Genomic DNA, 12,729 nt, shown 5'->3' with positions numbered 1-12,729 from the left:
GGCTTTTTTAGTATCCCAAAACACTAGAGCCATCTGTTTCTCAGGGTGGGCTTCATAGTATTTTAGTATATTCAAAACCATTCTAACATTGTTCCTTTATTGCTTTTTGGTAAAAATCCTGTTTAGTCTTGATGTATAAATTCTGATTAAAAAATTCACTCGTAGATAAAATTAATGCAAAAATTTTATAGTTACAGTTAAGCAAAGATATAGGTCGATAATTCTTAATTTCTTTTGGATCCATTTCTTCTTTGTGAATCAATGAGATAGTTGCTTCCATCCAAGATTCAGGCAGAAGCCCTTCTTCTATAACTGGCATAATCATATTCTTATAGGGTAGGATAATATCTTCTAGTACTTAATAATATTTTGTAGGTATCCCATCTGGGCCCGAGGCTTTCCCCATATTTTGCTTTTGTATGGCTTCTGTGATTTCCATTATCGTGATGGGGTCATTCAGATATTTCCTGTCCTCTTCAGATAGTATAGGAAGATCCTGTTTCTGTAAATCATGCTTTTGGTTTTCCTTTGATATTTCCATTTCCCTGTGTAACTGCTTATAAAAAGATTGCACAATTTTCTTTAGTTCTTCCTTCTGGAATTTCTCTTTCTTGTCACCGTCATACAAGGAATGGATGGGTTTCTTTTCTCTTTCATGTCTAACTTTATAGACTAGCCATTGCCCTGATTTATTCACATCCTCAAAATAGTTGTTTAGCAAATTTCACATCTTTAGCTATTTCTTCCAAAAGCAACACGTCAAGTTGGTGTTGAAGAGCCTTAATTTTAGATTTTGTTATCATTTGAAGCTTCTATTTTCAAATCCCCCTCATTCTTCTTCAGTGTGTCCAAAATATCTTGATAACATTGTCTCTTTTCTTGCATTTGTATGGGCACCAGTCCCCTAAAATAAACTTTACTCACGTCTCAAACAATTGTCATTGAGGTTTCCATATTCATATTTTGCTGAAAGTACAACTTCATTTCCTTTTTTACACATTCCAAAAATGTACATTTTTCGACAGTTGGACATTTAATTTCCATCTAAATTTTCTCGGGACATCCTTTATTTTCACCAACAAAGGGCTGTGATCCGCATATGATCTGGGCAGAACATCAACATCTTTAATATCCTGTAAAAAGCTTGTTGAAGTCCAACACATATCAATTCTAGACCAAGATTTATGTCTATCAGAGTAGGTGGTGTAGTCTCTTCCCGTAGGATTTCTTACTCTCCAAGCATCAACCAATTTATATTCTTCAACAAGTTCAAGAAAAAATCTTGGAAGAAGTCCTTTGGTGGTTCTAACCTTCTTATTGGTCTTCCTATCCCGATCTTGATCAAACACTGCATTGAAATCTCCCAGCAAGCCTATATCAGTATAGTAAAATCTTGCTAAAACATTTTTTACAAAAAATGTAAAAAGAGAAAAAGAGGCTCTTAGGGGTATATTCAACCATCCAGCAAAATTAATTGGGATTAATTTGTAACCCAACAAAGTAGATAATGTGAAAAATCTTCAGAACGGGGGGAAAAGTGTTTATTCCTGATAAAATGAATATAGGGCAATGTTCAAAATGCCCAAATACAAATCCTTGCTTCTGTTCACTCTCCTCTTCTGAGTGTCTTAATATTCAGAGAGTATTCCAATTAAAATAGCTCAGTCTCTACACTCAAAGTTCGTGTGAGAGCCATTGGGGGGAGGGTCGTCTGCCAACCTCCCCCTCCCCTCCAGATCCTTTTAAGCACTACAGGTGAGACTGCAATTATGAAAAGGTCAAAAGAGGTTGTCTTTGGCAATAACTTACAGTTCATTGCTGCGAAACTGCAGGCAGAATGAAGTTTCCAGTCTGAAAATCCATGCTGTTGATTCTGGAGCACATAGTTTACAACCATAAATTATGGCATCCATTCCCGCCGGAGCAAAGGGTTCTCTTCAGAACACTCAACTCTTGACTGCTACCGACAGGAGTGCCCCTGAAAAGGCACCCCCAAGCTTCAGGAACCCCCTACAAGGCTCCCTTTAAAGTTTGACAGTATCAGAAACCCAAGAAACAGGGCAGCTCAGCATGTCTTCGAAAGAGCACTCCCGAGACGCTACTGAAGTAACCACGGCAAACTGGAAGCTCTCGATAAGTAAAGATTTTTCAAAGATTATGTGTAAATATTGTACTTTATAAAGTATATTATAGGTTTATGTCTCTATATTACATTATGAATATGAACAAATACACAACACTCTAATACTTCATACAAACAATTCAACACAGAAATAAGTCCATCTTGAAAAAATTCAAATACAAAGTCCTCCATAATTATCTGATATCCAGAGGATAATCTGTTAGTAAAGAATTCATTAAGCTCCAGACTTCTCCAAAAAGATCCTACTTTCACCTCCACAAGCATGTGTCTCTCATGTGTTTTCAAATTAGGTATAGGGTTCTTACTAGAGTACTCTATGTACTCTCAGAAATCGTCCTCAATTCCACAGGTGTAACCAATGAACCAACACAGAAGAAGTCTCTCTAAAAGGGACACACACACACATACACATATACAGAATCAGCAGATAGATAATGTCTACCAAAGCATACCTCACAATATCACTTCTAGAGATACAATGTATAGAAAAAGTGTTTACAATAAAATGTATATCACGGAACTCAAAAAAAACATGACAGTCATCATAAAACAAGATATCTAAAGATATCTCAGAGTTAAACTTGATCGATCCAATCATAACCAAACCAGTTGCTTGGTGTTATAGTTTAATGTTAGGTACTGCTAAGCTTCCTCTTTTTTCTCATTCTGTAATACTTTAAATCTAATACTTAGCTGTTTGCCATTCCATATAAATGTATTTATTTGTTTCTTTCAGTCCATCACAGTTTTTGTATATTAATCGGTAACAATTGAAAAAGAAAATTTTTTATGGCAAACCATTCATTTTAACTGCAGGGATTCTTTCCACCCATGATCATTTTAGTTTGGACTATCTTTCTGAATCTATTTGTATCTTCATCCAAACGAATATGGATTTGACTGAGGCTTTTCCTCTATAAATTGAGCTATTCAGGTTTCTGCCTCTCTGGTGGGTTGCCGTGTTAGTCTGTAGAAGCAGAGCAGAATTTAAGTCAAGTAGGTCATTCAAGACCACACAAATTTTGCAGGGTTTAAGCTCTCACGATTTAAAGCTCACTTTCTCAGATAGGCCATTCTCTCTGACTCAGAAGACAGAAAGGGGGTTGCCAAAAACGCCCATATGGAGTCAGGATGCAGAGGTGCCATAAGGTCTGATGGATCTTCGTTTTAATTTCTGCCTGACCAAATGAGCTTTGACCTGTGAAAGCTTCTACTCTGGGAAAATGCCTTGGTCTTTCAGATGCTACCTCTCCCTATTTTCTTTTGGAAGGCCTTTTACCTTATTAGGGTGGTGAGAATGGAGCCAGGTCTGCCTGGAAGCAAACAGGGGCACATGACCTTCTTTCACTCTGCTGGGGCCTGGGTCTCCCCTGTGTGGGTTCTTTGATGCTTTCGAAGATTGGAATTCAGACTGAATCTCTTTCCACACTCTGAGCATTCAAAAGGTTTCTCCCCTGTGTGGGTTCTTTGATGCTGTTGAAGAATGCCACTTGTACTGAATCTCTTTGCACACTCTGAGCATTCAAAAGGTTTCTCCCCTGTGTGGGTTCTTTGGTGCTGCTGAAGAGTGACATTTCGAATGAATCTCTTTCCACACACTGAGCATTCAAAAGGTTTCTCCCCTGTGTGGGTTCTTTGATGCTTTCGAAGATTGGAATTCAGACTGAATCTCTTTCCACACTCTGAGCATTGAAAAGGTTTCTCCCCTGTGTGGGTTCTTTGATGCTTTCGAAGATTGGAATTCAGACTGAATCTCTTTCCACACTCTGAGCATTGAAAAGGTTTCTCCCCTGTGTGGGTTCTTTGATGCTTTCGAAGATTGGAATTCAGACTGAATCTCTTTCCACACTCTGAGCATTGAAAAGGTTTCTCCCCTGTGTGGGTTCTTTGATGCTTTCGAAGATTGGAATTCAGACTGAATCTCTTTCCACACTCTGAGCATTGAAAAGGTTTCTCCCCTGTGTGGGTTCTTTGATGCTTTCGAAGATTGGAATTCAGACTGAATCTCTTTCCACACTCTGAGCATTGAAAAGGTTTCTCCCCTGTGTGGGTTCTTTGATGCTTTCGAAGATTGGAATTCAGACTGAATCTCTTTCCACACTCTGAGCATGCAAAACGTTTCTCCCCTGTATGGATTCTTCGGTGCACTTGAAGTGCGCCACTCCTACTGAATCTCTTTCCACACTCTGAGCATTGAAAAGGTTTCTCCCCTGTGTGTGTTCTTTGATGCTCTTGAAGACTAGAACTACGAACAAATCTCTTTCCGCACTCTGAGCATTGAAAAGGTTTCTCCTGTGTGTGGGTTCTTTGGTGCAGTTGAAGACCAGAACTACGAATGAATCTCTTACCACACTCTGAGCATTGAAAAGGTTTCTCCCCTGTGTGGGTTCTTTGATGCTGTTGAAGATCAGAACTACGAACAAATCTCTTTCCGCACTCTGAGCATTGAAAAGGTTTCTCCTGTGTGTGGGTTCTTTGGTGCAGTTGAAGACCAGAACTACGAATGAATCTCTTACCACACTCTGAGCATTGAAAAGGTTTCTCCCCTGTGTGGGTTCTTTGATGCTGTTGAAGATCACCACTCTGACTGAATCGCTTTCCACACTCTGAGCATTCAAAAAGTTTATCCCCTGTGTGGATTCTTTGATGCTGATGCCGTTGAAGACTGTCACTCCGACTAAATCTCTTTCCACACTCTGAGCATTCAAATGGTTTCTCCCCTGTGTGGGTGCTGTAATGCTTTTGAAGACCTTCACTCTGACTGCATCTCTTTCCACAGTCTGAGCATTCAAAAGGTTTCTCCCCCGTGTGGGTTCTTTGGTGCCTTTGAAGATGGCCACTCTGACTGAATTTTTTTCCACACTCTGAGCATTCAAACGGTTTCTCCCCTCTGTGAGTTCTTTGATGCTGTTGAAGAATACTACTCCGACTAAATCTCTTTCCACACTCTGAGCATTCAAACGGTTTCTCCCCTGTGTGGGTTCTTTGATGCTGTTGAAGAATGCCACTTGTACTGAATCTTTTTCCACACTCTGAGCATTCAAAAGGTTTCTCGCCTGAGTGGCTTCTTTGGTGCTTTTGTAGACTGGAAGTCATCCTGAATTTCTTTCTGCACCCTGACCATTCAAAAAGCTTCTGTGCTGCGTGTGTTTTTTTGTGTACAAGAAGCTGTGGCCTGTATCTGAAGTCCTTTCCACAGTAACAGCATTTACATGCCTTCATTATCATGTGGTTTGGAAAACATACATTACCCTTTCTTCTATTGGAGAACGTCATCCTGCTCTTGGAACAGATAAATGGCTTCACTCCTGAATGAGTCCATTGGAGACAGTTACGGACTAGGATTTCATGGAAGCCCTCTTCTTGGTGAGGGATAGACTTCACCCGCCTCTTCACCGTACAGCCTCCTTCCTGCTTCTGTGGCCCATCTCTATTCCCAAAGTTTCCTTCAGCATGTTCATTCTCGGCTTTTTCCAATGAGAACCACTGAAATTCCGCAACTGACTCCTTGACATCTCCTGCTGGAATAAAGAGGGAGGTCCAATCACCACTCACACAAGGAGCCAACCCACCCATCAGGAACTCCTGATTAATGAGTGTGCATTTTACCTCCTGAGCAGCTGGTCAGAACTTTTCACTGGCCAGCCTTTCCAGTAGAGCTTTTTCTATATGGTGACTCTCCCTCCCCTCCATAAAACTCCCGAAAGGTACTTTAAGGGGAAAGCTGGCAAACATCTGTTTTTCTGCGCTTCCCATTTGCCTTGTCATGCAGATCTTTTGATGATGAAATACAAAAAGTGATCGTAATTTCTACTCCTGCAATTGTACAGAATTTCCATCCAGGTGTGATGAGAGATAAGAGGAGCTGTTCTTCAGACTCCAATAACACACGTCGGCTGAGGCAGGGGAGAAGTCAGGACCTCAGCAAGCGAACCCCACAATTCTAAGGGAACTCCCATAGGAATACCAGTTGTTGGGGGAGGGAGGGAGGGGAGGCCTGGAGACATTCAACTGAGCACAGTAGGAAAAGTCTGACGGGCAAAGCTGTTCTTAAGTAAATACATCATCTTTCCCTGGAATAGCTGGTATTTAAGGACAGTGCAGCCCCTAAAGAGACCAGTTTGGTGCTGTGCTTAGGAGTGCAGACTCTAATCTGGGAGAACCAGGTTTGATTCCCCACTCCTCCACATGCCACTGCTGGTGTGACCTTGGGTCAATCACAAGTTCTTTCAGAGCTGTGCTCTCAAGGACAATTCTCGAGAGAACTCGCTCAGCCCTACTCACCTCAGAGGGTGTCTGTTGTGGGGAGGGGACGGGAAAGGAGATTGGAAGCCGCTCTGAGACTCCTTTGGATAGCGAAGGGTGGGGAATAAATCCAATCTCCTCCTCTTCTTCTAAAAGAGCCACAACTGAGCTCAGCCCCAGGAAGAATTCCCAAGATCTCAGGCCTCAAAAGGCCTCCCTCCTTACCCCGAGGGCTTTTTCATTCTACCCAAACAAGAGTTGCTAAGAAGGGAAGCAGAAACTGGCTATGGCTATTCTTTGCCCATTCCCTTGACATAATGATGACGAAGCAGACTCACTCGCGGCCAGTTCACTCGGGGAGGAACTATTCTGTTGAGATCCTCTTGAGAAACTCTCCAGCCCTTCGTCAGTCTCCACTGCAGTCTGTCGCACACCCGTGCCTTCTTTGGGAGAGAGAGAGAGAAAAGTGGAGGAAGAATGACCCAAGGACTTTGCCCGTCTCCACCTCAGGCCGTGACACCCACCCTGCCTTTCACGCTGGCCACAGCAGTGGCTTCAGTTGCCCCTGGACCAGCCACGTCTGTTGGCTGCTTTCACCACCACCTCAGCCCCTGGACTCATCCAGAGGGTGTTAAGTACAGGGCCAGGCCCCACAATTACATACTACTCTTTGATATTTTGATTCAGACAACATCACAATGGCGGCAATTCAAACCTTTGGCACCTAAGGAGGATCTTTACCCAGAGAGGCCACGCTCCCATAGTTCTCCAGCATGACTTCCCAGAACAGAGCTCTTTGGCCCGGATCCAGCAGGGCCCACTCTGCCACGCTGAAATACACAGCCACCTCCTCAAAGGAAGCTGGAAACTAAAAAAAAAAAAAGGAGACTTCCTCATCAGAGGCCACGCAAGACTGCACTCAGGAAACGGTCATCCTGGTAGGGTGAAGGACGGAGAGCTTGGCGGGGGTCAAGGGCGTGGCGTTCAGAGGCTCTCTTGCTCGGATGCCTGAGAAGCCACTGCAGGAGCAAAAGCCCCCCTGAGAAAGGAGGGGGAACTCAGGTGGTCCCCTCCTCATCTCCCCTACCTGGACTGCAGGGGCAGCAGCCGTTTCCACTCCTCCACAAAGAAGACGACTCAGCACCGTCTGTTCACTGCCTGTATTTTCGTTGCTTGTATCCTGCTTCATGCACCCTGGTTCCCACAGCTATGAAACCTTGCCCTGTCTACACTCAACAAAACGTGTAACAATTCTGAGTCAACTTGAGGGAGAGGTGGAAGGGAAGCACCAGGTTCCTATAAGCCTCACCGGTGTGTGTGTGTGTGTGTGTGTGTGTGTGTGTGCAAACTGCGACGTGAAATTTATTGTGTGTGGACTCCAAAGCTCAGAACGGTGACAGCATCCCTGCTCGATCAGACCAAAGGCCCAGGTGCATCATTCTCCTGCTGGCTGGGCCCTCCCATGCTCCTTTGAGTTCAGCCTTCCGGGGGGCGGGGAGAAATGAGGTCGAACGATACATCACAATCACACCTGTCTAAAACCCCAGAGGTGACATTAGAACACCTGAGAACTCGAGGGTAATATCAAGTGGTTTCCAGAGTGCCTGCTGATGCTCTGATGTCACGTCTAGATTTTCAGCAGGATGAGACCTCACTGTGACATCACATCCACGCCTGGCCCCACCTCCAAAGCTCCCAGGGGTGCCAGGTCAACTTTTCTTTTTTTGAGCCGCCTTGAGTGCCTCTAACGGAAGATACATGAGATAGGATTATATTTTTTTGGTATTTTTAATAACTTGTGTGACCTCTGGTGACTGACCCCTACTGGGGGTCTGTAGGACATTCAGAGAGGTGGCTGAATAAAGCCTGCCCCCACCTCCTGCCTCCGGTATCTCAAGGTCATCTCCCATCGAAGTACTTCCCAGAGTTGACCCTGCTTAGCTTCCAAGATCTGACTTGCCTGGGCTATCCAGGTCAGGGCTGAGATAGGAATATTTAGGTTAACACGTGGAATTCACTCCTGCAGGAAGTAGTGGCGCCTACAAAGTCTAGACAGCTTCGAGAGGACTATAAACATCTGGAGCAGAGGTCCACGAGTGGCTCTTAGACACAAGGTATAGATGGAACTCTATGTGTGGAGCAGTGATTCCCTGTATTCTTGGTGCTTGTGGGGCAACAGCGGGAGGGGTTAAGGAGCTCTGGCCCTGCTGTTGGACCTCTTGATGGAACCTGGGTTTGGGCCACTGTGTGACACAGAGTCTTGGATCGGAGGAGCCATTGGCCTGATCCAACATGGCTTCTCTCATATCCTCCTGTGTTCCCATGAGAAGGGAATTGCCCTCCATGAATCTGTATAATTCCCCCCTCATGTGAGTGGCCACCATTACATCCTATGGCACTGAATCTCAACAGTCCACTCTGTGTGGTGTGCAGAAATATTTCCATTTTTCTCCTGTCCCGAACCTTGTATTTAACAAATTCCCAATGTGCCCAAATCTGGGCACGAGGCACCCTTACCACGGGAGAGGGCATCTTGGGAACGCTCCTGGGCCTGCGCCTTCTGCTCCTCCTCCAAAGGAGGTCCTTCCTCCTCAGAGAACTTCACTCCCATCTTCACAGACGGTCCCCACATCTGAAACTGCAGGAAGGGATATACGTAAGAGGAGGAATACAAAAAACCAAGGAGACAGATCTTGCCCCTGTCCATCCTCGCCCCTGCACCCATCATCAGAGCTGTTTGAACCACAGCGGCGAGAATGAAGTTTTTGATTTTCTATCAGCCCCGGTGACGTGTCTGGAGGGACACATATCGGGCAGGGGGGCCTTAGGCTAAGGTTGAAGGTCACAGCTTGAATGGACAGCATGAAGCTCCCTCACCTGCTCTGCCTGCCGCTTGTCCTCTGCCCAACTCAGGAGGAAGCCCTCGGCCAGGGACACCGCCTGGGAACTGGTCTCCGGCCCGCATCCTCTGACCCAGCCCTGCATTTCCTCGGGCAGGATGGCCAGGAACTGCTCCAGGATCACCAGGTCCAGGATCTGCTTCTTGGAGTGCCTCCCCGGCTCCAGCCAGCGCTTGCAGAGTCCGTGGAGCTGGCTGCAAACCTCTCGGGGCCCAGCAGCCTCCTGGTAGCAGAACTGCCGGAAACGCTGGCGATGCTCCTCTGGGATCCCCGTCTCCTGAGGCAGGACCTCTGACACCGCTCCTTTCCAGAGTTCAGCACCACTCCCCGCCTGGATGGGAGGGGGGTCTTTCCGTGCTCTCTTGCCAGTTCCTGGTCCTTCTGGGTCCTGTTCTTCCATCTCCTCCCCCTTCTGCTGGGCCACCTCCACCTGCAAAAAGATCAATTTATTTACTTGGTATAAAGAGTGAGAGGGGAATATATCAAAAGGGCAGAAGGAAACCTAAAGAAGATTGAGTTACATCACCAACCCTGGTCAAGAAGACACACCCAGGATTGCCCCGCTGAATCGGAAGGAGAGGCCTTGTTGTGGTTTGTAGATCAGGGTTCATGTCCTTGTGCTAAATTAACTATTGTAGACTGGTTTGAACTATTGTAGACATCTACCAAGGAGGCCCACATAGTCTTCAGGTCCTGATGCCACACACCCGAGAGTTCTTAAGGATGCAAGATCTACTAACCCGTAGATGTAACCTATCACGAAATTCAGCCACCGTACCACAAGACTGGAGAGGAGCAATTGTTACATCAATTCTTTTTAAATTGCATCCAGAGGAGAAACAGGAAATTACAGGACAGTCAGCCTCACATCTGTCCCAGGCATATTAGTAGAATCTGTAATCAAAGACAGAATCAATGGTTAGGCACATTGAAGGACAAAGCCTACTGAGGGAAAACCAGCACGGCTTCTGCACAGCGGTGTCCTGCCACAACAGAGGGTGGACAAAGAGAAATTTTTCTCCCTCTCCCAAAAAAACTAGAACTGGAGGGTATCCAATGAAGATGATGGGCAGGAGGTTCAAGACAGAGAAAAGGAAATACTTCTGTATACAGAGAGTGTTTAAAATGTGGAGTTGGCTGCCAGAGGACGTAGTCATGGCCACAGGAATAAACAGCTTTCACAGGGGACTAGATAGACTCATGAAGGGTAAGTCTAACTACTAGCTCCTGTGACTGAGGGGAACCTGTACAATCGGGCACTAAGCCTCTGAATCCCAGAGCAAGGAGGCAACCTCAGGGGAAGGCCTCTCTGCCCTGTTGTTGGCCCTCCAGAGAACTGGTTTGGCCAGTGTGTGAGACAGGATGCTGGACTGGATGGACTATTGATCCGATCCAGCAGGGTTCTTCTCGTGTTCCTACTACAGGGGTCCTGTCGCTGAGGCCACGATTTATTTATTTATTATTTATTTGTTCGATTTCTATACCGCCCTCCCAAAGGCTCAGGGCGGTTCACAAGCGGCGAAGCCGGAATCTAAAATACAATAAAACACACAATAAAACACAATATTTAAAACACAATAAGCGACCTAAAACACAGTGCTACGTCATCAGCCAAAGTGGGGACGATCTTCCAACTTGGTGGCCAGCCATTTCCAGCACGCGGTCTCCCCGCTAAGCTGTCAAAACTTCAGCCTGGGCATAACTGTCCCATCTTCGTAGGGCAGCCGATGACATACTACCTCGTTGGTAGGATATTGGTGGCAGCGGCTCCTACTCAAACGCCTGGCGGAAGACCTCCGTCTTGCAGGCCGTGTGGAACTCTGGGAGCTCATTCCACCAGGTAGGAGCCGCCACCGAAAATGCCCTGGCCCTAGTAGGGGAAAACTTAACCTCTCCTCACAGCGATGAGTTCCCAGGTGCCCTTTGTCCCTCCTGGCCTAGCTGTGGGCAGGCTGATATGGGGGGGGGGACATGGCTCTCTGCCTGTCCCTGGGGAGTTGCCTGTTGCTGTGACTCATGGGCACTGGTGGTGTTTCCATCAACACCTGTGGCTTTGCTAGCCTCTCTGTGCCTCAGCAACTGATTTTTTAAAAAATTAAAAATATCCTCTCTTCTGCTGGGGGGGGTCTTTGATACCCACTAGCAGCCCCGGCCTCACACTGGCCCTGCGTCAGGGTCTTAGGATGGGGCTGTGGTTGATTCCCACTCAGGTAGGAGTTACGCCCCCTCCCCCCAAACACACATGCAATGGACCTTTCTCACTTGCAGACCAAATCAAGGCTCTTCGCCTCCACCCAGAGAACTGAAACCACCAGCAACAGAACTCCGGTTTCATACATTAATTTTTCCTTGTAGTTAAAGACACTGATGATCCCCCCCCACCCCCACCAAGCCCCCATTGACACAGTGGAGCAAAACTGATGCCTGATAGGGTTGCCGGCCTCCCGGTGGGAGCAAATGTAGAAAATCACCGTGTTATAACAGAACACAGTACTATCATGCTACTATATCTTCATATATCGATCTAAATAATATACTGGAATACAATAGAGAGGCTAGTGCCTCTTATTCATTAGAGTATCTTACTCAATTTTTGCCTGGGAGGCGTGTCGCCTTGATGCTTGCTGTACCTCTTTTGGAAAGCGTAACAGCCTGCTGCATTTTTCATCATGGACGACTGCTGCGTCTTTCATCGGTCTCTCATCAAGGAGCAAGACCGTAGTCGACAGCACCGAAACGTGTTTCTGCAGCTGTGGACTTTTGTACTAGATATCTAATTTTCTTGAGGCTTCTGTACTATAACGAATAAGATGCACTAGAGTCTCTATTGTATTCCAGTATATTATTTATTGGTGCTGCGGTGGCTCAAGTGGTTAAGACGCTGAACTGCAGGCTGTGAAAGGTCGGTAGTTCAGCAGTTTGAGACCCGGGTTGCCGCATGACGGAGTGAGCTCCCGTCTCTAGTTCCAGCTCCTGCCAACCTAGCAGTTCGAAAGCAAGAAATTGCAAGTAGATAAATAGGTACCACTTCGGTGGGAAGGTAACAGCGTTCCGTGTGCCTTGGTGTTTAGTCATGCCGGCCACATGACCACGGAAACGTCTTCGGACAGCGCTGGCTCTTCGGCTTGGAAACGGAGATGAGCACCGCAACCCTAGAGTCGGACTCGACTGGCTTTCGAGCAAGGGAGACCTTTACCTTTATATTATTTATATCAATATATGAAGATCTAGTAGCATGATAGTGTTGTGTTTTGTTAGAACACCGTGTTTTTCTACATTTGCTCAGCCCTGGGGCCTGGAGGTCTCCCAGGATTATAACGGATCGTCCAAGAACAGAGATCAGTCCCCCCTGGGGGGGGGGGAGGAATGCCTGCTTTGGAGGGCGATCCTGTTGGGAGAATAAGCTCTGGGGGGTCATATTGCACTGAGCTCCCCCCCCCC

The 12,729-nt window shown here is 46.1% G+C and overlaps 1 protein-coding gene across 1 annotated transcript in view; it reads right to left on the bottom strand.

Moving 5' to 3' along the window:
- Positions 1–3,477: 3,477 nt before the first annotated feature.
- LOC107115679 overlaps positions 3,478–12,729 on the bottom strand; it is an 87,143-nt gene continuing 77,891 nt past the window's right edge. The window contains exons 15-17 of the mRNA XM_015417435.1: positions 6,727–6,831; positions 5,479–5,661; positions 3,478–5,283 (exon numbers count right to left, since the gene is read on the bottom strand). Of these exons, the coding sequence (XP_015272921.1) occupies positions 3,488–5,283; positions 5,479–5,661; positions 6,727–6,831 (2,084 nt within the window). The 3' untranslated portion in view covers positions 3,478–3,487. The remainder of the gene's footprint in view (positions 5,284–5,478; positions 5,662–6,726; positions 6,832–12,729) is intronic.

This window comes from Gekko japonicus, unplaced genomic scaffold (assembly GCF_001447785.1).
Source record: "Gekko japonicus isolate JY-2015 unplaced genomic scaffold, Gekko_japonicus_V1.1 scaffold2712, whole genome shotgun sequence".
Classification (NCBI taxonomy): domain Eukaryota; kingdom Metazoa; phylum Chordata; class Lepidosauria; order Squamata; family Gekkonidae; genus Gekko; species Gekko japonicus.
Note: the sequence above shows the minus strand (reverse complement) of the source record. Positions and strands in the feature narration are given on the sequence as shown.